Source organism: Mus musculus, chromosome 5 (assembly GCF_000001635.26).
Source record: "Mus musculus strain C57BL/6J chromosome 5, GRCm38.p6 C57BL/6J".
Taxonomy (NCBI): Eukaryota; Metazoa; Chordata; class Mammalia; order Rodentia; family Muridae; genus Mus; species Mus musculus.
The window spans coordinates 138,160,402-138,187,521 of NC_000071.6; the positions used below are offsets into that span (position 1 = coordinate 138,160,402).

At 49.4% G+C, this 27,120-nt stretch overlaps 4 protein-coding genes and 3 non-coding genes across 23 annotated transcripts; 2 read left to right on the forward strand and 5 right to left on the reverse strand.

Annotated features, from left to right (window-relative positions):
- Window positions 1-700: 700 nt before the first annotated feature.
- On the forward strand, window positions 701-3,583 carry Cops6 (COP9 signalosome subunit 6). The gene is made up of 10 exons (NM_012002.3): window positions 701-781; window positions 974-1,096; window positions 1,273-1,404; window positions 1,736-1,824; window positions 1,921-1,983; window positions 2,334-2,381; window positions 2,729-2,843; window positions 2,926-3,018; window positions 3,108-3,208; window positions 3,335-3,583. Exons 1-10 carry the CDS (start codon window positions 712-714, stop codon window positions 3,473-3,475), a joined length of 975 nt encoding a protein of 324 aa, NP_036132.1. The 5' UTR covers window positions 701-711; the 3' UTR covers window positions 3,476-3,583.
- Window positions 3,584-4,181: 598 nt separating this feature from the next.
- Mcm7 (minichromosome maintenance complex component 7) lies at window positions 4,182-11,710 on the reverse strand. Of its 4 annotated transcripts, none has more exons than NM_008568.3 (15): window positions 11,325-11,482; window positions 9,916-9,995; window positions 9,159-9,323; window positions 8,948-9,072; window positions 8,697-8,877; window positions 8,409-8,546; window positions 7,932-8,081; window positions 7,657-7,771; window positions 7,440-7,571; window positions 7,150-7,233; window positions 6,645-7,038; window positions 6,282-6,365; window positions 5,509-5,677; window positions 4,651-4,760; window positions 4,182-4,519 (listed from the first exon to the last, which is right to left on the reverse strand). In NM_008568.3, the coding sequence occupies exons 1-15, from the start codon at window positions 11,353-11,355 to the stop codon at window positions 4,318-4,320; spliced, it is 2,160 nt and encodes a 719-aa protein (NP_032594.1). In that variant the 5' UTR covers window positions 11,356-11,482; the 3' UTR covers window positions 4,182-4,317. The 4 variants fall into 4 exon arrangements, 3 of the variants coding, with proteins under 3 accessions (NP_032594.1, NP_001343505.1, NP_001343506.1); NM_001356576.1 differs by lacking the exon at window positions 11,325-11,482 and adding an exon at window positions 10,787-10,865; NM_001356577.1 differs by lacking the exon at window positions 11,325-11,482 and adding an exon at window positions 10,409-10,865.
- Mir25 (microRNA 25) lies at window positions 4,920-5,003 on the reverse strand. The gene has a single exon (NR_029787.1). It is a non-coding gene; the product is annotated as a microRNA 25 (primary transcript).
- Window positions 5,122-5,209, reverse strand: Mir93 (microRNA 93). The gene has a single exon (NR_029749.1). It is a non-coding gene; the product is annotated as a microRNA 93 (primary transcript).
- Window positions 5,336-5,417, reverse strand: Mir106b (microRNA 106b). The gene has a single exon (NR_029658.1). It is a non-coding gene; the product is annotated as a microRNA 106b (primary transcript).
- On the forward strand, window positions 11,620-20,028 carry Ap4m1 (adaptor-related protein complex AP-4, mu 1). 4 transcript variants are annotated; one of them, NM_021392.4, is made up of 15 exons: window positions 11,620-11,847; window positions 11,948-12,036; window positions 12,386-12,492; window positions 12,571-12,667; window positions 14,349-14,459; window positions 14,543-14,623; window positions 15,511-15,573; window positions 15,651-15,717; window positions 15,809-15,862; window positions 16,211-16,317; window positions 16,416-16,510; window positions 16,755-16,799; window positions 17,522-17,572; window positions 17,668-17,779; window positions 17,876-18,286. In NM_021392.4, the coding sequence occupies exons 1-15, from the start codon at window positions 11,790-11,792 to the stop codon at window positions 18,086-18,088; spliced, it is 1,350 nt and encodes a 449-aa protein (NP_067367.3). In that variant the 5' UTR covers window positions 11,620-11,789; the 3' UTR covers window positions 18,089-18,286. The 4 variants fall into 4 exon arrangements, with proteins under 4 accessions (NP_067367.3, XP_006504614.1, XP_030109937.1 ...); XM_006504551.2 differs by having other exon boundaries at window positions 11,761-11,847; window positions 11,948-12,078; window positions 17,876-20,028; XM_030254077.1 differs by lacking the exon at window positions 11,948-12,036 and having other exon boundaries at window positions 11,762-11,847; window positions 17,876-20,028.
- On the reverse strand, window positions 18,216-27,050 carry Taf6 (TATA-box binding protein associated factor 6). 11 transcript variants are annotated; one of them, NM_009315.4, is made up of 15 exons: window positions 26,769-26,825; window positions 23,931-24,146; window positions 23,438-23,524; window positions 23,167-23,320; window positions 22,913-22,969; window positions 22,694-22,813; window positions 22,197-22,342; window positions 22,013-22,090; window positions 21,800-21,901; window positions 21,507-21,689; window positions 20,717-20,791; window positions 20,490-20,615; window positions 19,379-19,552; window positions 19,012-19,209; window positions 18,216-18,746 (listed from the first exon to the last, which is right to left on the reverse strand). In NM_009315.4, exons 2-15 carry the CDS (start codon window positions 24,084-24,086, stop codon window positions 18,366-18,368), a joined length of 2,037 nt encoding a protein of 678 aa, NP_033341.1. In that variant the 5' UTR covers window positions 24,087-24,146; window positions 26,769-26,825; the 3' UTR covers window positions 18,216-18,365. The 11 variants fall into 11 exon arrangements, with proteins under 11 accessions (NP_033341.1, NP_001343530.1, NP_001343529.1 ...); NM_001356601.1 differs by having other exon boundaries at window positions 26,683-26,825; NM_001356600.1 differs by having other exon boundaries at window positions 26,662-26,825.
- Between the last annotated feature and the right edge of the window lie 70 nt (window positions 27,051-27,120).

Below are 27,120 nucleotides of genomic sequence, written 5' to 3' on the forward strand. Positions count from 1 at the left end.
TGGGCCACAAGCCCTCCCAATAGCAGTTGCTAAGTTGTGTAAAGAGGTTGTCTTGAAACTGAAGAAGCTGAACAATTCAAGAGTAATTACTACTGGGGAGATGGCTCAGGGGATGAAGTGTTAGGACCTGAGTTTAGATCCTCAGTACATCGTTTTAAAAGCTAGGCATGCTGGGTATGGTACACACCTTTAATCTCAGCATTCAGGAAGGAGAGGAAGGCGGATCTCCTAGAAGTCTGCCTAGACGAATAGCAAGTTCCCACCAGCTGGCCAACATTGTAAGACCCTATCTCAACAAACAAGTGATCAAGTCTCTATAGATTATATGCAACATGAAAAATTTTATATCCTGAATAAATTGTCTTCCCCATTCCCTTTTACAGCCTTTCCTCCTTTTGATCGCAATTTTCTCTGTGTTTAGTATTGACAGTGTATCCACTTGAGACCTGGAAACTAATAGCCCTCCTTGGGAGGTAAAGGCAAGAGGATCAAAGTTCAAAGCCATCTTCAGATACACACTACAGAACTCATGGCCAGGCTGGTTTACATGAGAACCGCTAGCAGCAGCACAACACGCAGAGCACCCTGAGCTACTAAGTACTGGCAGCTGCCCCGCCCATTAGCAGCACCAAGTATACACTGAGCATGCACCGCTCCCCGACGGAAGCCGAGAAGGAAAGGGGCGGGCCGTGGCTGGCGGGCGCGGGGAAAATGGCGGCGGCAGCTGCGGCGGGGGCGAATGGGAGCGGAGGCAGCAGCGGCATGGAAGTGGATGCAGCAGGTAACGGGGTGCGCAGACCGACTTCTGGAGTTGCCCTTGAGAAGTGGTCTTGAGTACTTCTTAAACCTGTCCCAGGATAACTTGAGGGCAGCGATGGACGGCCGGGCTCTGCTGGTCCCCTGCTTCCATGTCTAGGGGAAAATGTGTGGGCCCGAGCTCTCAGCCGCTATGTTTTCCTTTCACCTTTAACAGTCCCCAGCGTGATGGCCTCCGGAGTGACTGGGAGTGTTTCCGTCGCTCTTCATCCCCTTGTCATCCTTAACATCTCAGACCATTGGATCCGCATGCGCTCCCAGGAGGGGCGGCCTATGCAGGGTGAGTGTTGTGTGTAAATCTCAAAATCTCTTGGAGATTTCCTCCAGTCACTCCCCTGCGCCCTTTCTTCCAAATTATTGTTTCCCCAGTCGTTGATTCACGCCGACTCGGGAAAGGTTTTCCGAGACGCCTGTTCCTCACCTAGTTTCCTTGCGCTTCTGTTTCTCTCCCCTTAGTGATTGGGGCTCTGATCGGGAAGCAGGAGGGGCGAAATATCGAAGTGATGAACTCCTTTGAGCTGCTGTCCCACACCGTGGAAGAGAAGATTATCATTGACAAAGAATATTATTACACCAAGGAGGAGCAGTGTGAGAGGGGAATAGAAGTGGGTGGGGAAGGAAAAGTGGGAAGATTTTTGTTTTGTTTTGTTTGTCTTAAAGAATAAAAGGCCTGAGGATGTAGGGCAGTGGGGTAAAGTGCATTTCCTAACATTCGGGAAGACCAGAGTTCAATCCTCAGTACCATATAACCCAGGAGATAGAGGCAAGAGGTCAGAAGTTCAAGGTTAGTTAGGTGTAGTTATTTTAAACTGACCCAAAATATGAGGAGGGAGGGGAGAACCGGAAAGAACACACCAGGCCCATCAAACTAAGGAAGAGAGGTTTAAAGGAATATTTACTCTGGCCCCTTCTTCTCCAGTTAAACAGGTTTTCAAGGAGCTGGAGTTTCTGGGTTGGTATACCACAGGGGGGCCACCTGACCCCTCAGACATCCACGTCCATAAGCAGGTATAGAAGCTCAAATATGTGCATGTTGGGGAAATGAACAGAAGGTTAGGGGAAGAGGAGATACTGACTCTTCCTGGGCTTTGCCTTATCTTCTAGGTGTGTGAGATAATTGAGAGTCCGCTCTTTCTGAAGTTGAACCCTATGACCAAGCACACAGATGTGAGTGTTGTTGACCCAATGTCCCCTTTTTCTTGATCATCTGCCACTATGCCTTTGCTCTAATTTACCGACATTATGTGTATTAGAGAAAGCTTGAGTTGAATCTCTACCCTGCTGTTTACACCCATCAGTTGTGTGACTTCATCTCTTCAGTGGTGTTTCCATATGTAATGTGTGTAAAACCTAGAGAAAGCATGAGCCAAGTGTGGTGACAACACTTGTAACCAATCTTAGCACTCAGGAGATTGAGGCAGGATTGTGAGTTCAAAGCCAGCCTGGCATGTGTGTAAGTTCAAGTGCATTTGCTTTTAGTAAGAGCTGTTCTCTTGTCTCCGTCTGTGTTTTTACAGCTTCCTGTCAGCGTTTTTGAGTCTGTCATCGATATAATCAATGGAGAGGTAATATATAACCTGCAACCTTCAAACCTTTTAGCCTGTTTCCTGCATGCCGTGTGCAGGCATAGGACAACCCTGGGTGTCCATCCTAGCTTTCTACCTTGGGACAGACTCACTTGTTTGCCAGGCAGGTTGGCCTGTGAGCTTCTGGGAATTGTGTCTCCACTTCCCATCTTGCTGTAGGGGTTCCAGGATTACAGTCACATGCTGTCACATCTCACTTAATGTGGGTTCCGAGGCTCTAAATTGAGATCCTCAGTTGTGCAGCAAGTACTCTACCTGCTGAGCCATCTGCCTAGGCCTAGGTCTGTTTCCTGACTCTCCCTATCTGAGAACTCTTTACTCTGCAGGCCACAATGCTGTTTGCTGAGCTCACTTACACTCTGGCCACTGAGGAAGCTGAACGGATCGGTGTAGACCACGTGGCCCGGATGACAGCAACAGGCAGTGGGGAGAACTCCACTGGTAAGGGAGGGGAATTCAGTCTTTGGAGGTAGGGGTTGGGTGTGGCCACAGGCCGCCCTTCATTTGCCCCATTCCCCTGCAGTGGCTGAACACCTGATAGCTCAGCATAGTGCCATCAAGATGCTGCACAGCCGTGTGAAGCTCATTTTAGAATATGTCAAGGCCTCTGAAGCAGGTAGGAGAGGTGCCTGTCACTTTGAAACATTTTTCCTCTCCTGGAAAAGTGACAGCATCCACATCAGTGCAGCCTCCTTGTGTCCTTAGGAGAGGTTCCCTTCAACCATGAGATCCTGCGGGAGGCCTATGCCCTATGTCACTGTCTTCCAGTTCTCAGCACTGACAAGTTCAAGACAGACTTTTATGATGTGAGTGTTGACACCTTTGATGGGGAGGTGGGGCTCACACCACCTCACAGGTAGGAGGTGAAACTCAAGTGTCACTGGCTAATACGAGGGACCCCTGGGGAACTGGTTCTTTGTGTTCCCTCCCAGCAATGCAATGACGTGGGGCTCATGGCCTACCTCGGCACCATCACCAAAACGTGCAACACAATGAACCAGTTTGTGAACAAGTTCAACGTCCTCTACGACCGACAAGGCATTGGCCGGCGAATGCGGGGACTGTTTTTCTGATGATGGTTCTGGAAGGGATGGTGTGTGGGGCTCAGACAGCTGTTCCATGGACCTGAGTACCACATTCCCTTTAGAGAAACTCATTAATAAAAGAGCAGCCCCTTAGCAGCCCTTCCAGTGGCTTTGTCCTCTCAGGCACCACACTGGTTTCTCAACATGGACTCTTAAGGAAGCTTCACCCATTAATCCACATTTTTTGACCACCTACCCACCTTTTAATGACTCGAGGTGACCCCTTGTTGAAGTAGACAAAATGTGATAGGACGACCTGCTTGCTTCCAGTTTTTGTGCTCTGTGATCAATTCATGTCACAGCTCCACAGAAAGATTGCTTTCCCAGGCTAATTTAATTTCACTGCAAATGTTTCTCAAATAGGAAGGGGAGGGAAGCTGAATTCCATCTTTGTAATTGTGGTTATCTCAAGTCCTTGTTTTTCTATATCCTGAAGGTACCTAGGAGGGTGATATGTACCTCATCCTTAGGCCTTCCACTTAAGTCATACCTTGTGCTAGGCGCAACTTTCTGCCCTTCACATCCTGGTGTCATCACGTCTAGATGTGGGGGTCTAACAAACGAAATGTCCATAATTGGAAGCATCTCAAGAAACAGTGGTCCCAAGGCCTTCTATCTCCCAGATTGACTAGCACATAGTAAGGGTCAGTACTAGAGACTAGGGGAGGAGAGAGCATACTAAAAACTCTACAGAGTTATTAACAAGCAAGAGGCAATCAAAACACTTTATTGGCAGAATAAAAAAGTGCAGCATGGGAGAATGAGATTTTTTCTTGAGGGGGCATTCAGCATGCCCTCTGGTGTAGGCAGGAGGGTGTAAAAACTGGCTATCAGACAAAGGTGATCCGTGTCCGAGAAGTATTAACCTGCCAGACATTTAGCTCCTCATATTCATCCAGAGCTGCCTGGAACTGGGCTGGTGTGAAGCCACGAGATATGCAGCGCTGTTCAGCCTCAGAAAAGTGGACACTCCGCCCCCGTGACACCAATTCACGGATGGTGGCAAATATCACATCTGCTGGCCTCTGGGTCCTAAAAGACAAGGATGGAAAAGGTGAAGGTGCAAGGCCACAAACAGTAGCAGCAATCAGCATCAAAACCCTGAGGGCAAGCCAGGTCAATAAGCCCAGTGGTCCAGTCTCACTCTTCATTAAAATCCTCACCTAGCTGTCTGTCCCTTTTCACCTAGAAGGGAGTCCTTCGACATCTCCATCAACCTTATGGCTTCATTTACATCTTCCTTCTCCACAATGTCTACCATCCGAAGTCGAGCCTAAGGGGAAGGCATAGAAAAGATTGGGATAGGAGGGGAGGAGGGGAATGAAGTCAAGGATCTTTCTTTGCTCCAGCTTCAAGCCTGGGCAAGCCACATTTGCCTACTCATTGAACAAAAATGGGGACTCCTCCCTGCCCCCCCACATCTGCAGTGTTGGGCCGGCACTGTCAGACCGAGACAAGTGCAATGCCCAGGGCAGCGTCCAGCAATTGCCCAAGTCTCCGCCTCTCAACACTGGCCAGTCCCGGTGGGTGTTCAGCTGTCCTGTGAGGGAGACCAGACCCTTCTGAACTCCACTAGGCTCCCCATCAAACAAATGGAGCCTGGGGCGCTCAGCTAGGGCCACTATCAGAGGTTGTGTCCTGGGGGCTCGGGAAGTGCTAGCTCAGCAGTAGGTCAGGTAATTACACTACCTGCACGAACAGCACTTTGGAGCCCCCATGACTAAGGTCCAAGAGGGGAGGACAGAATGGAGATTTCTAAGATCATATCTAGGACACCAGGAATTCAAGTCCTAGCCCTCATGGATTCAAGCAGCAAGCAGCCTTTCCCTCCATGGGCGTTGCACGTGCCCTGCTGGAGCAGCAAGTACCCACAGTGCGGTAGCACAGAGAGGACCACTATCTGCACTGTCAGCACTTTAGTCCCAGCAGGGCTGGTAGGAGGGAAGGAGGCGGCTTGAGGGTCATTAGGTGAGGTGGCAGGCAGGGGTCAGCTTTCCAGCTGACAGGGACCCACCACTCACCAGAGCAGTGGAAAGTCGGAGAATGGCCAGCAGGGTCCGGGCAGAAGTATAGGTGGCATCCTTACTGGCCCGGGCCTCTCGCCTCATCTCCACATATGCTGCGGTGATGTAGTCAGCCAGAGATTCAGGCACTGTGGGCTGTCTCTCGTGGCACATGGCTATGTACCGTCTGTGGGAAACAAGGTTCATGGGAAAGCGGGAAAGCAGGCAGGCTTTATGAGATTCCCCACTTAATATTCTATGCTGACGTGGACAGTGAGGGATTTCTCCAAAACAGGGCTGCCAGGACACTTCAAGTAACTTCCAACTTTTCAGGAGAATGACATTTACCAAAGCACCTGTAGTGGGAGGATTTAACTTAACCCCTTGACAGACTTCAGAGACCATGTGAAAACCAGTTTAGAAACCCGAGTCATCTGTGCCATGGAAGCACTTATGGCCAAAAAGCTAGACCTGCCTCGGACAGGATTTAGAGAGTGAGAGAGGTTCCTTTATATACAGGAGGGAAGTAGTTTTTGGAGACATCCCCAAAATGACTCAGGTTTCAGAGTAGCTAGGATTATATAAGGCCTGCTGCTCTGTCATCCCAAAACAGAAAAAAAGTTTCTGATGATCCCTTGGCTACAGAGAGACCCAGGCTCAGCTACTTTTGAGGCTGAAATAGATAAGCAGATGAGTCCTTTCAAGACTCAATGCTTTCCAGACACACTTGGCATAAGACAATGCCACAGACCAGTACTCTCCCCAGACATACCCATCTCCACCCCTCCTACCTCATAAGTTTCATGTCCAAAGGTTCAAATTGGGCAGGGGGCTGCCGGCTGTGCTGGTGGACATAGGTGATGTGCTGGGCCAACCTGGAGAGAAGACGGGCGTCAGTCTTTAGAGCTCTAACACCCTGAGAATCTTGACTCAGTATCCCCTTTTAGCACCACCTCTTCTCCAAAGCATGGCAGACAGGCCTCCCAGAAAACCCTCAAGATCTTAGCTCCAACCTATCTCCATATGAACTGCAAACAAGGAAAGGTGTTTAAGGTGTCTGCACACAGACAAGTTGAGTGGCTTTCTGATTTTACCTCCCTGCCCCAAAGTCACTAAAATGGGCTGTCTCTATGGGTGTCATCTACTTCATTCACCGGAGGTCATTGTCTCTGTCGGGCCGGTCTTGAATCAGCCAGAGGAGGTCGAATCGAGAAAGCAGAGCAGCCGGAAGCTGGACGTTCTGCTCCAGACTGCGGCGGGGATTATATCGGCCGTAGGCAGGATTGGCCGCAGCCAGGATGGAGCATCGGGCATTGAGCGTGGTGAGAATCCCCGCCTTGGCGATGGAGATGGTCTGCTGCTCCATAACCTCATGGATGGCTGTGCGGTCAGCCTCGGCCATCTTGTCAAACTCATCAATGCAGCACACGCCCTGGTCAGCCAGCACCAGGGCACCGCCCTCTAAAGTCAGTTCTCCACTCACAGAGTCTCTCAACACAGCTGCTGTGAGCCCTACACCAGAGGAGCCACGGCCTGTTGTGTACTGACCTGCAAAGATAAAGAGCAAACTGCTGAAGAAAGGAACCGCTTTCCCCAGGCCTTCCAGAGGCCTTAGTGTTTATCAACCAAACACCAAGCCTCATCCCTGTTCACACTCACTTCGCGGTGCCAGACGGTCGATGTAAGATAGGAGCTGAGATTTGGCCACACCAGGGTCTCCCATAAGGCAGATGTGGATGTTTCCTGGCAAATGAGAAGGAAGCCTGAGTGATACTCTTTACCCAAGTTGTCCACCAACAGAGAAGAGCACTTGAGACCTGGTCCCTTCTTAAAGTCCAGACTACTTCTAAGACACAACAACCACTAAGGTAAATCATCAACTCTTGTCATTTACAGACTCTCGTGGGATGTTTTTTTACCCTCCCTCCTAAGTCTCTTGTCCTTCTTACCTCTGATCTTCATGCCTTGAGGAGACTGGTCCACACCACCCACCAGAAGCAGCAGCAGCGCCTTCTTCACATCTTCATGTCCATAGATCTCCGGAGCAATAGAAGCGGCCAGCTTCTCATAGAAATCCTCCTCTGCAAAAAATTAAGCCATAGCATTTCCTTCAGGACAAAATCTAGGATGGAGCTCAACTCTCAACTTGAGCTCGTGGTCCCTCACCTGCAATCTGCTTCAGCTCCTCTGAGCTCAGCTCTCCGGCCCCAGAGACATCATCGTCACTCTTTGTCATCTTCACAATCCAGTGGGCTTCCAGGTAAGTTTCTGAGAGTAAGCCCTGGACACAAGAGTTCCCTTTAAAGTCCCCATCACCAGAGTCCCTGAGAATTTTTTATCCACAAGTTCCACCTCACTGATTTTCATTTTCTAAGGGTGTGAAGAGTGAGTGGGTGGATGAGGAGGCAAGGCAGCTATTTCCTCATTCAAAACGCCCTCACCTGTGCCATCTGTTGGAACCCTGTGCGCAGGACTGGCAAGAAGATGCCAGTGACGCTGACATGGTCACCAGGCTGGGCAATTCTTGTGTTCTCACCTTCTAGAACCACTGTGATGCTACGAGGGATGTTTCCCACAGGAACTTGGTCACTCTAGGAGATTGGGAGGTGTGGGGGAGGGCATGACACAGAGCACATGAGACAAGGAGAAAAGCGAGGCAGACCTGACCCAACTGACCACCACCCCAGAAGATGCCCATTTGATGGTAAGATTCAGTCATCCCAACCTAGATGACTTCAGGAAGGAAGCTGAGTTCTTCTTATCCTCCTCCCAATAGAACCAGAAAAAAACTTCAATTAAATCACCTCCCGATTTTCTGACTAAGAGCAAATATAAAAAAATTCTAGGTAAACCTCTCTCCCAATCTTTCTTCCTATAATTTCATAACCAGCTGCAGGACTCATATCCCCTAAACTCACATGCTCTTGAATCTTCATTTCCTGGAATTTAACAAATTTGGAGCCACGAGTCTGTAGGTACAGCCGCCCCCCTGAGCGATTGGTCTGGCACTCCTGGCTGGGGCACATGATCAGAGGCATGAAAGTGGGAGACTGGATCTACAAACAAGGAAAACAGGAAGTCTTACAATCACCACAGTAACCATCTCTGCTCTGTGTCTTTTAAAATAAGGATTAAGACCTCCTTGAAATATTATCAGTCAAAACGACCCGAGGTATCAAATCACCATCATAGAATTGTATACGTACTGGCTGGTAGGTCTCTGCCCCACACTGATCACAAGTGTATGTGGCCACCACCATCCTGGGCTTGACTTCAGACACACGAGTGACAATGCCACGCACAGTTAACAATTTCCCCACAGAGTCAGCTCGTACTTCCCGGATCACTCGAGGCTTGCTGCTACTTGGGCCTCGGAAATACAACTCACTAAAAGAGAAACATTTGTCAGCAAGTCCCCGGAGAGCAAGTCCCCGCCCTTTCCCACAGAGATACTCACAATCTTCGCATGAGTTCAGAAGGATACTGGTTTTGGGGGTTCCGGACTGCCCCAGGGTCTCTGCTTCGCTGCTCCATCATCAGCCGGTGTTCAATGTAAACATCTAAGACATCCTTATTCACCACCTAAAAGAAAGAAAAGGCGAGAGGCAGGACAGAGAAAGAAAACAGGGCACGAGGCAGACGAGCTCAGAAACAAACCAGCCACCTACCTCCTTCTCCTTGTACTCAGGCAAAAGCTCTTGCACAACATCACCAAACAGTCTTGAGTAGCGCTTGGCATTCTCGCAAATTGAGTCGACCAACTCAGGGTCATCTTCAGCTATGTCATCCAGGTCCACATACAGTGCCACTTGTTCCCGATGAGCCAGATGAACCTGAGGTAAAGAAGAGATGCTAACACTTTAGGGTCAAGTTCACCTCACCCACAAAAGCTCTTCTAAAGTCACTATCCTACCACTGGGGAAAGAACAGAATGCAGTACATCATGGTGGTAGATGTCTATAATCCCAGCACTTAGGATTCAGAAGGCAACAGAGTGAGGAGCTCAAAGCCAACCTCAGCTATGTAGCTACACAGCGTGTTCTTGATGGTGGTCTGAGCCACACAAAGACTACCCCTAAAAACTAAGAGCTAGGAATGGATGAGGTGGCTCAGCAGGTTAGACATAGCCATCTAGCCAGATGATCTGAATTTGCTCTCTAGAACACACATGGTGGGAGAACAGACTTCCACAAATTGTCCTTTTGACCTCTACACATGCTATGGCATGCCCCTGTGAGCACAAACACATAGGAATAAACACGACTAAAACATCTAAGAAAACCCTTAAGCTAAAAACAAAACAAAAACCCAACTTTGTATAAAAACAATCAGAATCAAGTCATTCACTGATAGCCAGACTTGAGATAACCTTATACAAGTTCTTAACACGCCACGCCACTCCCCAGAACCAATCCTGAGACTTACCAACTGGGTCCCATACTTGAACTGCTTCTTTCCAAGCTCATTCTCGTAATAAAACTCTTGGAGGAACTTCTTAACTTTTTCTACAAATATAAAATAAAAACCAAGTCTTTGCAGTGAGGTGTAAAGACCACTGCTGCCAAGGACTAGAGTTCAATCCCTAGGGCCCACCCACAGGTTGGAAGAGAACAGAGTCCTGCGGGTGTCCAGCACTATGATATGCCCGTGCGATCTCACACACACAATAATGTAACAAAATAATGTAAAAATAAATAAAATAAACAATCAACTTTCCTTTTAGATTCTTTATTTCAAACTCTTAACAGAAACCTAAGAAACCCACTTTCACTTAAGACGAAACCTATGAACTAGTTAGTTAAATGAACATTGAAAACAAATCGACCAAGTTCTCCCCAAAGTAGGCAGTGTTCCTTTTCACAAGTCCGTTTTTACACAGAGAAGAATATAGGTCTTCGGGCAGCTACAAGAGTCTTACCCAACCTTCCCAAGAGAATTCCACACTCTGTCTTAATTAGGAATCTCAGTTTCTTCAATTCTCTCAGCTCGCTCCCAATCGACTTAAGGTCCTCGGCTCTCGCTCTACCAGTACAACTCTTTTTCTTAGGCTCCCGCCAGGACGTCCGCCACTAGGCCTCCTCTGCACTCATGCCCGGCTCCCGCCACTGCTTCCGCTCTTAGTAAACAAAGAAGCACATGGGCCCAGATTCCAGCCGCCTCACAGCCCAGGATTCCTCCGCCCGAGACGGGTGGCCGAGCGGGGATTGGCCAGAACGCCAAAGGGCCATTCGGGTCCACCACACTGCCACCTTTCGCCACCGGGCGCTTAGCCTCCCAATTCTAGGCACGCCCCTACCTACTGCAGCTATCTCCGAGGCCACCGCGCGGAAGGACACTGTTTACACACGACAGTCCCAAGATCGGGTAGCGCCACTTCCGCCCGCCTCTACTTCCGCTTGGAGGGCGGCCGAAAACAACCAATCGCGGCGCGTAGCGGTCTGGCAAGCCCCGCCTCTGGACTTCGGCCAGTCTCCAGTGGACGCGGGAATTCGCTAGCGCCCCGAGCAGCAGAGGCTGGCCCAGTAACCTAGTCCCTTGGGTCACGTATTGAATGCATTGAACCAAGTCACCCGGTCTCTACCGAGCGCGCCCCTCCTTTGTGGACTCCACTGGGTTCTCTCCATAACACAAACACATCACCTTTTCCAAGGAGGATTGCTTCCTCCATCCTTGACGCCCACTGCTTATTGCAGGCGCAGTTCGCCTGTCCTCGGAGTCACAGATCCCGGCTCACTCCCCCTCCCCCGCCCGACCCCAAGACTCCAGCACCCCTCAACAGGTGCAGGTAGAAGTTTCCCTCCGAGGACGCCGCCCCCAGCCCTATAGATCTTCACCTTTTTCGATCGCGTAGTCCTTAAGCGCCATCGCTGCCGGGGACGGTGTGGCAGGACTTGAAGGGCTCAAAAATCTCTCTCTGGGGAAGCAGAAAACGAACGCGCGGCGGGACGTAGCCGGCCAACCGAAATTGGCGCGAAACGTCGTCACCCATGTGACCCGTGCGGCTGAGAACCCGCCAATCAGATAGGGGGTTCCCAACTGCTGCCAGCCCCTAACTTTAACCAATCAATGGACGAGTCTAGATTGAATGACAAGGGGCTTGAGGGCGGGCCGTTGAAAGATTGCCAGATCCTGGCGGGTTGGACACCCTGTTTCCCGCGGTTCGAAATTAATGCTCGCGAGTGTGTGTGTGGGAGGAGTGTTTCTTAAAGCGCCAGCCTCCGTGCGGCCTTTTGTTCCGCGTCCACAAGGCGGGGTGGGTTCAACTTTCACCGTGTTCTCGTCTATCCTCCAGAACCGCCATGATTTCCCAGTTCTTCATTCTGTCTTCCAAGGGGGATCCGCTCATCTATAAAGACTGTATCCTTTGACCCGGGAGACGGGGTAGGGTAGCTGGGTAGAAATCGAATCCAGATCAGTCTGTGTCGCCTGTTCCTTAACTATCTTTCCACCTGGCTAGTCCGCGGGGACAGTGGTGGTCGTGATGTGGCAGAGCTCTTCTACCGGAAGCTGACGGGACTGCCTGGAGGCGAGTCCCCGGTTGTCATGGTAACTACTGTGGTTGGTGTGCAGGGCCTTAGAACTGTGGAGGTGGGTGAGTGCCTCCTCCCTGTCAAGGGCAGCTTGGTAGGAAGCTTGGGGGCGGGGGTGTGTGTGTGGGGAGGATTTGTTTATAAATGTTTTGAGTACTAACAAGAAGCCAGTTACAGAGCCATGCACCCTATTTTTTGACTATCAACAACTTTGAGAGGTAGATACTACCTTTCCACGTTAGGCGGCCAGGTCTTAGATCTGGGGCATCGCCCATCACTAGTAGACCTCAGGGTGCCATCTTGCAGGTTTCCTTACTACAATTCTGGTCTTTTCTTAATGGCCTCTGTCCTCAACTCTGCCTCAGTATCACGGTGATCGTCATTTTATTCACATCAGACACAGTGGGCTCTATTTGGTGGCCACAACCTTAGAAAACGTCTCTCCTTTCAGCCTTCTGGAGCTGCTTTCCCGGTGAGTAGAGTTGGGACAGGCACTTAAGAAGGAGGGCGTGTGAGGTTTATTCACACATAATTTGCTGTGTTTCCTTAGGCTAGCCACTCTCTTGGGTGACTACTGTGGCTCACTCAATGAGGGAACCATCTCACGCAATGTGGCGCTTGTCTACGAACTCCTGGATGAAGTGCTGGTAAAGCCCAAAAACTTTGGTCTTTTTAAGTTTATTTATTCACGTGTGTGTGTGTGTGTGTGTGTGTATTTGCCCACATCACTGCACATGTGTGGAGATCAGGTATCTTCTACTTGTTGTAGAATCTGCTAAATCCAATATAGATCCACCATAACTCAAGCACTAGGTCAATGCAGATGACAAAAAGGTATTGTAATCAAGCCAGTACTGATCAGTCAGGGCTGTAGAACAGACTCCTGAACTTGCCTAGCAGTTAAAGGCTGACACCACAAAGTGGAGGGGAGTGGGGTGAGCTGTAGCACTGTCCAATCATATTTTGACATAAGGGGTTGAGCAAGGGAACTTTGACCAATCAGATTAGGAGTAGTTTTCTGGGCTTGAGAACACGAGCTTAGTTGATCTTGCCAGCAAGATGGAGAAGTTGTCCTTGAGGTGTCTGAACTCAAACAGCTGTTCTCTTACCAGCTGTCCCTAAGATGGCGGGACTCAGACAACTGTACAAGTTGTTCCTAAGATGTCTGGACTCAGCTGGGCAGTGGTGGCACACGCTTTTAATCCCAGCACTCGGGAGGCAGAGGCAGGTGGATTTCTGAGTTTGAGGCCAGCCTGGTCTACAAAGTGAGTTCCAGGACAGCCAGGGCTACACGGAGAAACCCTTGTCTTGGGGAAAAAAAAAAAAAGATGTCTGGACTCAGGCAACTATTTACAACAGAAGCCGTTCAGCTATTGGGAAGTCCTCAGCTCCCCCAGAGCCTGGGATCTTGAATTTAGCTTCTCCTTATGATTAAATGGAGTCTAAAAATGAAATGATTTTATTTAAAATAAGTTTCTTTTGCGTGTTCCCAACCAACATACTGTCTAGGTCCCTGGGATTGAACTAAGGTTGGCTTGCTTGATAGCAAGCACCAGCAGAGCTATCTCACAGGATGTCTGTCTGTCTCCCTGGCTCCGTTTCTCCACCTGTGTGTCCTTCTCTTTCCTGTTGGACAATATCGGGTATTGGTCCTGACCTTCTACCTTGTTCAAGACAGAGTCCTTTGCTGGTCATGGTGGTGCGTGCCTTTAATATACCAGCATCCAGAGGCAGATGGATCAGTTTGATTTTTGAGGCATTCCCAGTCGACATAGTGAGTTGGAGGCCAGCCAGGGTTACATGAGACCTTGTCTCAAAATAAAAATAGAAGCCAGCCATAGTGGTGCACCCAGGATGCTGAGGCAGGTGAATGAATCTCTTGAGTTCAAGGCCAGCCTGATCTACAGAATGAGTTAGGACAGCCAGGGCTACACAGAGAAATCCTGTCTTGAAAATAAAAATAAAAATAACAAAGAAAAAAAAAGAGAAGTGAAAGGCAAGCTCCCTTTGTTCCCCAGTGCACGTACACTAAGCTAACGAGCCTGCAAGCTTCCTGGGATTCTCCTGTCTCTATTTCTCGTCTCTGAATGGGAGCACTGGGATTATAGATGCTCATTATCATGTCCACCTTCTTATTTACTTACATTTCAGGGACTGAGCTCAGGTCCACACACTTGCTCAGCAAGCCTTTTACCCACTGAACCAGCTCCCCAGCTCCAAGGACTTCAATTTCATTCTCTTATTCCGTGCTACCATGAAGAAATGTCCTCATGGAGTGTGTGGTTGGGAGGTTGCGGCCACACCATTTCAACTCTTTCTGTCCATTAGGATTATGGCTATGTGCAGACTACATCCACAGAAATGCTGAGGAACTTCATCCAAACTGAAGCTGTGGTCAGCAAGCCCTTCAGCCTCTTTGACCTCAGCAGTGTTGGATTGGTCAGTAGCTGGGAAAGAAGAGGGGCAGGAGGGTTGGCTGTGAGCATCAAAGCTGAAGGTTTGTTGCTTTGGACGCTTTGCAGTTCGGGGCAGAGACACAGCAGAATAAAGTGGCCCCAAGCAGCGCAGCCAGCCGCCCTGTCCTGTCCAGTCGTTCTGACCAGGTAAGGGAAGGATCCGTGAGGCCAGACTTGATGAGGGTTTTTTGTTGTTGTTGTTGTCCTAGGACTCGATTATCTTTCTATTCCCTTTGATGTGTATTTCTTCCTTTACCCCTGGCCTCCCATCCCAGGACTCTGCTTCAACTCTCCTGTCCCTTCTGCTGCCTCTTTTATTTTAGGCATGAGTGTATGTGCAGAGCATGCTTTTGTGTGGAGGCTAAAGGACCAGGCCTTTGCTGTCATTCTCAGGAACGCCATCCGCCTCCTTTGAAACTAGCTTGAAGCTCATTGACTAGGCGGGTTGGCTGATCCAATGAGCCTCAGGTCTGCGTATCCTCACCTCTCTGGTGTAGGCTATAGGTTACCTATAGTACCTTGGCATTCACATGGATTTTGAGGATCAGACTCAGATCGTCATATTTATGTGACAAGCACTTTTTTTGACTGAGCCATCTCTGCAGTTCCTGTTCTTTTGGTTTTTTTGAGATAGGCTTTCCTTTGGTCCTCCAACCCAGGCTCTTACCTTGTAACCTAGGCTGGTCTTGAACTCGTGGCAGTCCTCCTGCCTCAGCTTCCCAAGTGCTGAGTTTATAGGCATGTATCACCATGCCTGACATTGCCTGTCCATTTGAAGACAGGGTTCCAGGCTGGGTGTTCGTGCTTTTCATCCTAGGACTTGGGAGGCAGAGGCAGAGAGGCAGAGGCAGGTAGATCTCTTGTGAGTGTGAGGCCAGCCTGGTCTACAAAGCAAGTCCAGGACAGTCAGGGCTCTTTACACAGAGAAACATGGTCGAAACCCTGTCTTGAAAACAAACAAACAAACAAACAACAAACAACCCAGAAAACAAAACAGATTTTCAGCTCCATAACTCAGATCCTTTCTTTCCTAGAGCCAAAAGAATGAGGTGTTTTTGGATGTGGTGGAGAGACTGTCTGTACTGATTGCATCTAATGTAAGTCTGGGCTCCCACTCCTGGACGTGAAGGGCAGTGGTACCTGGGGGAGGCTGAGCTTGACTTTCTGCCTCTAGGGCTCGTTGTTGAAGGTGGACGTCCAAGGAGAGATACGGCTCAAGAGCTTCCTTCCCAGCGGTTCTGGTGAGAACCAATGGTTAGGTGTGGCGCAGGCTTCCTTGTGATGTGCATGGTGGTATTTGCTATCCCTTTTCTCATGTCCTTCCTCCCACAGAGATATGCATTGGCTTGACAGAAGAATTTTGTGTTGGAAAGTCAGAACTGAGAGGTAAGGCGAGCGTGAATTTCTCCCTCCAGAATAATATGGAGAGAAGTTGGAAATGTCTCTTTTCTGAAATATGGGTCAAGAGAACCGTCTCCTCTCTCTCTCTCATATATGTGTATATATATATATATATACATATATACATATATACATATATACATATATATGTGTGTGTGTGTGTGTGTGTGTGTGTGTATGGTTGTTTGCTTGTTTTTTTCAAGACAGGGTTTCTTTGTGTTTGTGTAGCCCTGGCTGGCCTTGAACTCAGAAATCCGCCTGCCTCTACCACCCAAGTGCTGGGATTAAAGGCGTGCACCACTACTGCCCAGCATTGTCTCCTTCTCTTGGCAGGTTATGGGCCAGGGATTCGAGTTGATGAGGTGTCATTCCATAGTTCTGTCAATCTAGATGAGTTTGAGTCTCATCGGATCCTCCGCCTGCAGCCACCTCAGGGCGAGGTCAGGTTTAGGGCTTATTCCTGGTGCATTCCATCTACCAAGGGGAGGGAGGCAGGACCGGTGTAAGACCAAGCTGACCTGTCCCTCTCTGGCCTCAGCTGACTGTGATGAGATACCAGCTCTCTGATGACCTCCCCTCACCACTCCCCTTCCGGCTCTTTCCCTCTGTGCAGTGGGACCAAGGCTCAGGCCGGTGAGACTATTTCCTGTGTTTTAGAACTACTCCATGCCATCCCGAGGCTTACATGTACCAGGGCTTACTATGGAAGGGTGGTGGTAGAGATGATACGATGTAGTCTTGGCTAGTGTTGTTGGGATGGATCTCAGTCCTTTCCTTCTTGGGGTACAATCTACCCAGTCTCTTCCCATGGAGGCCCTGGGTTAGCAGTGATGGGATGCCAGGAGGATATGATTTAATTGTATGCCACCCTTTCCAGGCTCCAGGTTTACCTGAAGTTACGGTGTGACCTGCCCCCAAAGAGGTAAGGGTTGGGGCTGGTCAAATTGCGCGTGGTGGCACATACCTATTTCTCAGCCCTTGGGAGATAGAAGGGTCAGGCGATCACGAGACCAACCTCGAATACATAGAGAGTTTGGAGGCCAGGTTGGGCTTCATAAAGCCCTGTCTCAGAAAACAAAACACACAAAAAAAGTGGGAGTTAGTCAAGCCCAGTTCAGCTGCACGGGACAGAAAATAGGCCCAAGGACCTGCTAACTCATCCTCCAGATGGGTCCACTAAAGCTTTGTAGTGTGTAGTATGTACCTGTTATCCCAGCAGATGGGACACTGAAACAGAAGGTTCACCTTTTGTGAAGTGAGACCCCCATCTCAAAACCACCAGTCATTTGCATCCATCAACTTTAAATTCCAGTTGAGTCAGAGGTTGTGGTGTTTGGGAAAGGGTTGGATGTGGGAATGCATCTGCTGAACTCTCTTATGAAGGACTAGAGAAGAGACTGGAGGTATGGATCAGTGTGCAGTGTTTGCTTAGCATACACAGAGCCCTGCCTTTGATCCGCAGCACCACAAACAGTGTGGTGGTGCACACCTGTAATTCTAGCACTGGAGGAAGCTGAGGCAGGAGAATCAGAAGTTTAAAGTCATCCTCAGCTGTTTACTGTCTCAAGAGCAGTGCAAACAAAAAGGTCCAGGGTAAGTAAGACACTGCCATCCTGGAGCTGACCCTTCCTTTCCTCTTTACAGCCAAGCTCTCAACATTCATCTGCACCTTCCCCTGCCCCGAGGGGTCATCAGGTCAGCATGCTCGCTGGGAAGACTCCCTGGGCAGAGCCTCTGCTCTACCAAGGAAGTGGCCACTTAGTTCAGCATCTTCCCTATCTACCGTCCAGCCTGTCTCAGGAACTGAGCAGTCCAGATCAGAAGGCAGAGCTGGGAGAAGGAGCCCTTCACTGGGATCTGCCCCGGGTACAAGGAGGCTCTCAACTCTCCGGCCTTTTCCAGGTATGCCTTGTTGATCCTACACACCTCCTGTACAGCCCAGTCCTGCTGCCGAGTAGCTGTCTAGCCTCACATCTTCCCTGACTCTTTTACTTACAGATGGATGTCCCTGGCTTGCAGGGACTTCCCAACCATGGACCTTCTCCCTTGGGGCTGGGTCCTGCCAGCCTCTCCTTTGAACTCCCTCGGCACACATGCTCCGGTCTCCAGGTTCGATTCCTCAGACTGTCCTTTAGTGCCTGTGGTAATGCCAATCCTCACAAGTGGGTTCGACATCTAAGCCACAGCAACGCCTACGTAATTCGGATTTGAAGCTCCCCAAGCAAGGATATGGACAGCAATGTGAGCAGGCAGTTGAACAGGAAGAGGACATTTTCTTTGTGGCTTTGGACCTGGACAGGAAGGTCCCACGGACCTTATGTGATGCGGGAGGCTCACAAACTTACAAATCCAACTTTTATTCTGAGGAACTTACTGTACAATATCTAAAAAGAAAGTCACTGGGGAAAACCTTTCCTCCTTCCTCCCTCACAGGTTGTTTGAGTGTGTAGGAATCTGCACAAGAGAGGAGGTCAGCACATGTGACACATCACAGAGCAGGCTGGGGAGAGCCAGGTCCAGTAGGCTGCGAGCCATTAGCCTTTGGAGTCCCTGGAGCTGGAGGGGGGCTGTCCCCAGCTTCCTGCTTCCCCCCACAGAGGGTACTTCCCCCAAGTGGGGATGGTGAAGAAGATGAAGGGGGGACTGGAGAAGGATGAGAAGGAGGGCCTCCTTTGCCTTCCCCTGTTGGGGGAAGAGAGACCACAATGTATTTCTGAACACTGCCAGAACCAGCAGGGGCTGTGCTTGGGGGTGCAGTGGTAGCAGTGGAGACCAGCTTGACGATGGGCTGCACGCTGGGAACCGTGGTGGTGACAGGAGAGGTAGTAGTAGAGCCTGAGCCAGGAGCTGAGGTGCTGAGGGACAGAACCTGAGCGAGAAAGGAGGGTCTAGGGTCATGTTGTCCTTGCTTCCCCCAGAATCCTTTTCCAGGTATCTACTGTTGACACATGCCCTCCACTCCCACCTTCCCTTGTAGTCCCCAGTGAATGGATGGTCAAGACTGCTGCTAGCTTGAGGCCTCTAAGATACTGAGAAGTAGCTCTTATGCTGTCCGAGTTTGAGCATGAAGGGATTAGGTTACAGCTTGGAGGTTTCCCCAGGGGCATCACACCCCTCACCCTGGCTCCACATACCTGCTGGGTTGATGAGGCACTGGAAGATGAGGACATTACAATAAACTTGGTTGGAGGAGGAGAAGGCTGAGGAGGAGCAGCAGCTCTCGCAGACACCAGTGTCTGAACAGGCAAGGCAATGGAGCCAGGGACCTTCAATAAGCCAGGCGTGCGAGGGCCTGGCTGAGGGGCCTGTGAAAGGGTCAGTGTGGGCCGAGGCTATGAAGAGAACAGACACAGGAAGAAAATGTTAACATTGAAGGCAGACCTGAGCCACTCCAGGTAGCTAGCTCTTCATTGGGCGTGGGAGAGGTCCAGCTCCCTGAGACTGCTGGCTATGACAAACGCTATCCCAAACCTGGGTACATTTCCTCCCTCAGCAGCTGACCTGTGTGATGGTGAGTGTGGTCCTGTTGACCTGCTGAGCTTGTAGAGCAGCCTGGGCCCTGGCCTTCACCACATGGGAACAGAGAAGGGGCCCAAGGGACCCAAATTCTCCCCGGTAGGCATCCTGATTGTCAGGTGGAGGGCGCAGCTTGGCCAGTACTGGGGCACAGTGTTTCTGTAGAGAAGGCAGAGTAAGGGCTGGTATCCTCCCACAAAGATGAGAGGAGCCCATCCAGTGTTACTGTTAGAAGTCACAGTGAAAAGCAATGGCCTCTGGACACAGCACTTGAGCTGAAGCAGGAAGGAGTTCTAGGCTAGCCTGAGCAGGTGGCGTATCTCAAAGTTTTTTTTTTTTTTTTTTTTTTTTTTAAAAAGGGCCAAGGAGAATATAGCGTCATTGGTAGAATGCTTTGCAAACAAGTATATGGCCCCAAGTTCAATTCCCAGCAGCATAACAACAAAAAGAATGGGGGTGGGGACTGGAGGGTAACTCAGGTTTAGAACACTCCCTCAGGGTGGTTATTCACAGACATCTGGGACTCTAGTTCCAGGTTTGTTACCTTCCTCTGGCTTCCGTGGGCACCTCTACCCATGGTGTACATTCATAAACATAAAAAAGTCTTAAAAATAAAAAGGAATGATTTCAGTGGGTATGGTGGTGCATTCCTATAATCTCAGCACACAGAAGACAGGTAAAAGGATTGCCACAAGGCTAGTGTTGTCTACCTTACAAGTTCAGGCTAGCCAAACTATCCAGCAAGATCACATCTATAGGAGTCAACAAACTCCCCCCCAAAGAAAAAAAAGACTGTTTCCTTCCATAAGGATCAACTGACATGAACAGGGTTTGCTGATGACATATTTGGTGTTCATGAGCCTTGGGCAGAGTAAGCCATAGAGTGAGGCAAACAGGATGAAGGCAGTGTGGTCCAGAAGTTATTGACTATCAAGGCTTTCTGCTTGTGCCTTGCTTTCCATGTACACAACAGTGCTAGCCTCTTGAGTAAAAGAGTAAGATGTGCCTCGTGCTTGCTAAAACACTGTAGCCATGCTTGTGGCAACTGAGGGTGGGGCTGGTGGGAAGAAGGGGCGGGTACGGTGGGGTTCATCACCAGGAGAAGGCTCTGCACATGGTCTGCTCCAATACGGTCGATGTTGCTCAGCACAGGCCCATCCAAGACACTGCGGATCCGTTCCCCTTCCTGCTGCAGCCTTGGCAGAATTAGCGTCTTAATCACCTGGTGGGAAGGAAGGGGAGAATCCCAGGCTAAAAGGTCACCAGAGGCTCCTCCTACACCAAATGTAACTGCCCCTCCCCCAGCTCTTCCTGGAGACTAACATCATGTCCCAGCTCTGCTAGGCCTGCAATGGAGCCATATCGAGTTGTCCATGGAGTCTTCTCGTCGACCCAGCTCTGTAGAGAAAAAGAAAACCCCAGATGAAAAGGGTTAGAAAGGCTAACCTGGCACATAGTAGGTAGAGACAGGAAGATTTGAATTATTATTTTTTTTTTTTGAAGATTAGAATTTTAAAACCATCCTCAAACCAGGCATGGTGGCGCCCACCTTTAATCCCAGCACTCGGGAGGCAGAGGCAGGCGGATTTCTGAGTTTGAGACCAGCCTGGTCTACAAAGTGAGTCCAGGACAGCCAGGGCTACACACAGAAAAATCCTGTTTCAAAAACCAAAAAAAGCCATCCTTGCTTACACTGTAAGTTTAAGGCCTGCCTGGAGTACATGGTATACTGTTTCAAAAAAGCGATGGCTGCCACAAAGTGGTGGCACATGCCTTTTAATCCCAGAACTCACAGGAGGGTGGATCTCTGAGTTCAAGGCCAAGCCTGGCTACAGAGCAAGTTCCAGGGCAGTTAGGGCTACACAGAGAAACTCTGTCTCAAAAAAACAAAACTGGAAAAAGGAAAAAAAAAAAAAGAAAGACTAACTGCGAAGGATTGACATCACCTATAAACACAAAACATTAGGACACAAAGGTTCAAGTCCCTTGGGCCCAATCTCCATGGCTCCATGTTCCCACTATCATTTCCACTGCCAAATGGGTGAAGCTCTCTCTCTCACAGGTAGCCCTAAAGGGGTGGTTTGCATCATTTGATAACATTTTTGGGGCTTACCTTGGTAAAGGTCTTAGTGATTCGGGATTGGATGTTGTTGGTGGTTGTGCTGAAATGCTTACAGATTTGGGCCACTAGACGGGCAGCAAAATCCCGGAGTGCCCAGTGATTGTCCACATCTGGCCGCAAGCACAGCTGTCTACTCACAATGCAGGTCATTACTGCTGGAATGAGCTCATGCACCTGAGAGAGACCAGGCCCTGTCAGTGAGTCTGATACCAGACCTCCTGTGGTGAGGTTGCCAGAAGGGCCCCTGACCCTGCAAAAGACAGCAGGTAGGCGAGACCACTCACATATTTCTCTAGATACAGTGTGGGGTTGTCCATCAGGGCCTTCACCATACGCATCAGGTAGATAAGCAAGGCCAGGTTATTCTGAACTACATTCACACGGACCTAGGAGAGGGGAAGTTGATGGTAGGCACAGAGAGCCCTCAGATGAACCTACCTTGTCATCCCCCTCCCTTGGAGCCTCATCATGGGTCTGTCCTTTCCCAGTTCTCTCACCCCCTCTGAGATGAAGGTACTGAACCGTGGTAGCATCTGATAGAGCCCTGGGTCCGTGGCAATGCTCTGCAGAGCTTCCTGTGGTAGGGGGCAGTGAGTCAGGTGGGGCCATTGACTGTTGAAAACTCCCATTGTTCCAGGAAGATTCTTTCTCTGACCGAAGGGAGCCAGAGGGCAGGCTTACCGCTCTCTTGGCCTCACAGGATCCCACACAGGCTTCCGTGATCTCCTTGTAATACAGCTGCTGCTCCACAGACAGCTCATGGATGCTGCGGGGCTTCAGGCGGAAAGGGGCCCCCTCCAGCAAGGGAGGTGCCTTCTTCTCTTTTCCTGTGTGAAATGGGAGACAGGCTTGAAAAAGAAAACTTAGCCTGGGGAGATAGCTCAGTCAGTATAGTGCTTGCCCTAAAAAAATACAAGGTAGATAGCTCATGAGGACTGATAGCTAACACACACACACACACACACACACACACACACACGTACACACAGGTACACATGTCTAAAAAAAGTAAGCTTTAGAAGACGCTTCTGCACAGGACAAACCCTCACCACAACATGCAACTCTTCTATAGGCGTCTGGGCTTTTCTGGGGTTCTTTTGTCCCTGGCCTCATCCACTTCACTGAGGACCACCTGGCTTTGGGATAAGAGTAGGAAGGGGCCTGGCCAGGACACTGACCTTTGCCATCAGCTGCAGCTGCCCCTTGACCTTTGCCTTTCAGGGGTCCATCTTCTTCTTGGCCTGGCTTTGCTGATTTCAGGGGTTCTGTGGCCTCAGCCTTCTGCTGCTCTTTGGGAGCTGGTGGGAAAGTGGTCACAGCAGGAGTGATGAGAAGGTAGGAGGAGCTCTAGAGGACCAGGGATGGGGAAGGAGATTAAGGGGCAAGGAAAACCTTACCTGGGGGTGGATTCTCTGGTATAGCTGGCTGGCAGCCTTCGATGCTTAGCCAATGAGCTGTAAAGAAGACGTCAAGCTGAGTTCTGGGTATGTACACTGGGAAGCCGACCCTGACGGAGGAAGATGTATTCCCCTTCCTAGTCCCCTTCTTGCCATTCACATATTGGATGTTTCTTTCTTCTCTTGTGAAGTTCCTCCCAGTCACACGCTTGCTTCCCCTCCTCCCTGGGCACCCAGCTCTACCCTCCCTCCACCTTTGAGGCAGACATCCAGAGGCACCCGAGGCAGAGGGGTGTTGATGATGTCACTCAGGTCCACTTCCTTCTCTTCATAGAAGTACAGCTCCCGGCCCCCGCCAGAGGCAAACCGGAAAGGGATGAACTCCTGAGCATGGAAGCCATACAGTGGCTACACCAGGAGAGAGACAGAGAAGGACATGAGAAACAGCGCAAGGGAGGCATGGCCACACGTGCATTGTCTCCCCACTCTAAAGCCGCCTGTCTCCTTCAAGTCCCCCCAAATCACCTCCACATTCTTTAACTTCAATGCATAGTCAATGTCACTGGTAGTGAGCTTCTGTCGTTTCCCCATGTGCATGAACTTCAGGGCATCCTAGGGGGTGGGGGGGAAAGAGATTTTGTTTTTGTTTTCAGAGACAGGGTTTTCTCTGTGTAGCTCTGGCTCTCCTGGAACTCTCTGTATATACCAAGCTGGCCTCAAGTTCAAGAGATTCCCCCTGCCTCTGACTCCAAGTGCTGGGATTAAAGGCATACCCCACCAATGCCCCACTAAGAAGAGATACTCATCTCTGACCCTGAGAAATACGGGTCAGTGAGTAAAGCCCAGCACGCACAGGGACCCGAGTTCAATCCTCAGCATCCCATAAACAAGACATGGTATTAGAACCTCAATCCCAGCAGTGGGAGGTGGAGGCAGGAGGGTCAGAAGTTCAAGGATATCTGGAGTTACATAGGAGGTTGGAGTGTTAGCACAAAGGGAAGCTGGACAAAAGGGTTACCTGGGCAATCTCCTTGATGCGGTAGCTGACCTCATCTGTCAGTAGCTGGCAAGTCTCCTCCTGAATCTGAGCAATGCCCATAGATTCTGCCACCACCTTCATGGACTCAGAGGGCAACACAGTATTGCTGAGTTTCAGTTTCTTCTCCTCGGCCATGCTGGAATTCCAGCTCCTGTCCCTGGAAGGATGCCTCCCCAGGATGGAAAGATGGAGATCCTGATAGTGGGGTGGGGTAAGATAAAAAGGAAAAATAATTCAAACCCTACATCTGAGTTCCTTCCTTCCTTCCTTGCAGCTCACCCTCAAAGCAAAGCTACCAAACAACAGCTTGGCCTGTCCTTTCTCCTTTTAGACACAGGGGCTCACTATGCAGCCGTGACACTTCTAATTCTAGCCTCCTGCTTCTGCCTTTCAAGTACTGGGATTACAGGCATGTATTAACATGCCCAGTGACAATTTTGTTTGTTTGCTCTTAGTTTTGTGTACAGGATTTCTGTAGCCACACCTTAAACTCTGTAATGAAAGCTAGCCTTGACTCTGGATTCTTTTGCTTCTACCTTCCTAGTTCTAGGATTACAGACATGTACCTCTACAGTTTTGTGGTCTGGGAAATACTCTAACAACTGAGCTACATCTCCAGACCAGTTTGTCCCCTGTCCTTCCACCCCAAGGCTGTGTAACCCCAGCTGACCTGGAACTTGCTCTGTAGACCAGGCTGGCCTCAAAGTCAGTGATCTGGCTGCCTCTGTCTCTTGGATGATAGGATTAAAGGCGTGTACCACCACTGCCTGGCTCAGGCTTTTTTTTTTTTTTTTTTTTTTAAATAGGGCCTCTGTAGCCTAGGCTAGTCTCTTACTCCATATGTGGCTGAGAATGGCCCTGAACTCCGGGTACTTTCCAAGTGCTGGGACTATAGGCGTGCATCACCACATCCGGCACAAGTCATTCTTATATGGACGCTTAAATCAAATCCACCAGGCTGGAAGATGTGGTTCAGTAGTAAGGTACTTAGCATGCACATGGGCCTGGGTTTGATTCCCAGCAGAACTTTAAAACTTACCAGGCAGCCCAACCCGACCCTTTTTGGCCCAGATGATTATCACCTATTCATCTGCTGAACTCAGTCGCTGGACAAGGTGTTCCTATTTCCATCTTGGCTTTTTTTGTGCGTTTGTTTCTTAAAACCAAAGTGGTCTGTCAAAATATAAACTAGGTAACTATTTCTTTCCTATAACGACTCCCCTTGCCTCCTGTCCAGGTGTAGGGGTTAACACTTCTAATTTCAGTGGACTGCCTTGGGTTTCATGTCAGGCTTCAGAGTGTACATGCTGTACACCCATATTCCCAGTACCCTGGAGGCTAAAGTGGGGACAGCAAGTTTGAGGCCATCCCGACTCTGCAATAAGTTCCTGTCTAAGATGGTTTCTTTCTTTTCTCTCATATCTCTGATCACCTGCCCCGCCCCCTCCCACTTTACCCTGACATCATTCTCCTTGCTGTCCTTTAAATCTGACAGACATGTACTTGGCTTTATAGCTTTTGTTGTGTTCTTCCTAAACGTGTTTGGCTGACTACCTGACCCCACCCACCTCTCTTTAGGGGCAGGTCTCCTATAGCCCCACTGGCTTCAAATTCACTAGGTAGACAACACTGGTCCTTTGGCCTCTACCTCCCAAGTACTGGGATTGCAAGCACATACCACCATGCCTGGCTTTACCTGTTTGCTATGTTTTCTTCTTCTTCTTAATAATAGTGATATAATATGTATATATATAAAATCACTCTAGATTAAATCTAAGACCTTCCACATGTTAAACAACCCTTCTACAATTGGGTCTCAGGCTCGTCTGGAATTCATCCCGTGGTCTTGATTTGGAGAGCCTCCTGCCTTTTACAGCTGTTTACCACCAAGCCTGGCTATTATTTCTTCTTGTTTATTATCCTTACCCCACCAGTAAACAAGAATATGTCTGTTATGTTCACTGACCTATCTGGTGCCTAGGGCATTGTTAAATATATGAATAAGTCTTTTTTTTTCTTTTTTTCTTTCCTTTTTTTGGTTTTTCGAGACAGGGTTTCTCTGTATAGCTCTGGCTGTCCTGGAACTAACTTTGTAGACCAGGCTGGTCTAGAACTCAGAAATCCGCCCGCCTCTGCCTCCCAAGTGCTGGGATTAAAGGCGTGAGCCACCACTGCCCAGCATGAATAAGGTGTAAGTGTTCACTAAATACTTGGTATAACAATTACCAAAATGAAAAAGACACAGACTCAAGCTTGGAGTTTACTCTGTGGTTAAAAGGAAAGGAGCTTGCCTGACACTGGACATGAAACCAACCTCAAGAGTGTTCAGAACTGAGTGCTAGGGACTGGTTCTTTTCATTCCAAGTCTTCTCAGACTTTTGTTAAATCTTGTCTACAGGAAATACAATTATTCAGCACATACTCTGTACCTGGTCGGGTCCCAGTCCTCTGTGGTGGTACCCTTGCCACTAAGGTTTCATAAAACACTCTAGCAGCCTCGGGAGTTTCTCAGATCAGTGGAAGCGACAGGAAGACTTCTTAGAGAAGGGATAACTTGAGCTATATCTTTACATCATTTTTCTCAGCTAGGGAAGTGATTCGAAGATTACCCGGGCAGCGCTACAGGAGGTTCACAAGCCACTACATCGCCCCACCATCCTTCCAGTGCAGTCACGCACAGGGTCCCCACGAGCACGGACACACAACCAACCGTCTTCTTCCCAGTCCTCACATGGGCCCTTTCAAAGGGTCTCCTCACGGATACACCTCAGACTTTCCCCCGCCAGCCAAGCACCGGGAGCAGTAAAAGCCTCTCACCGCTGCCAAAGCGCCGCTCACCCGGCGCTCGGCGCCATCTTGGCCCCGCCCCCTGACAGGAGTAGGTCCTGGCAGAAGCCAAAAAGTTATCACTGTTCTTCCCTATGTCAAAATAGACCATATCGTTTCACAGTCTGAAATTATATAAAAATTTCATTCTACGTGCATGTGTAAAGATCATATTACTCTATTCTAATTACTTCAATTTGTATCTTCATTACCCAGCTGTCAGGACCTTCAGAAGGCGCCACAAAACTGAGCCATCACGCTCCACCCACTTTCGGGCTGGCTCTGAGCATGCGCTGACCGTTCTATGATTTTTTTTTTTTTTTTTTTAAAGCTTGCTGCGGGC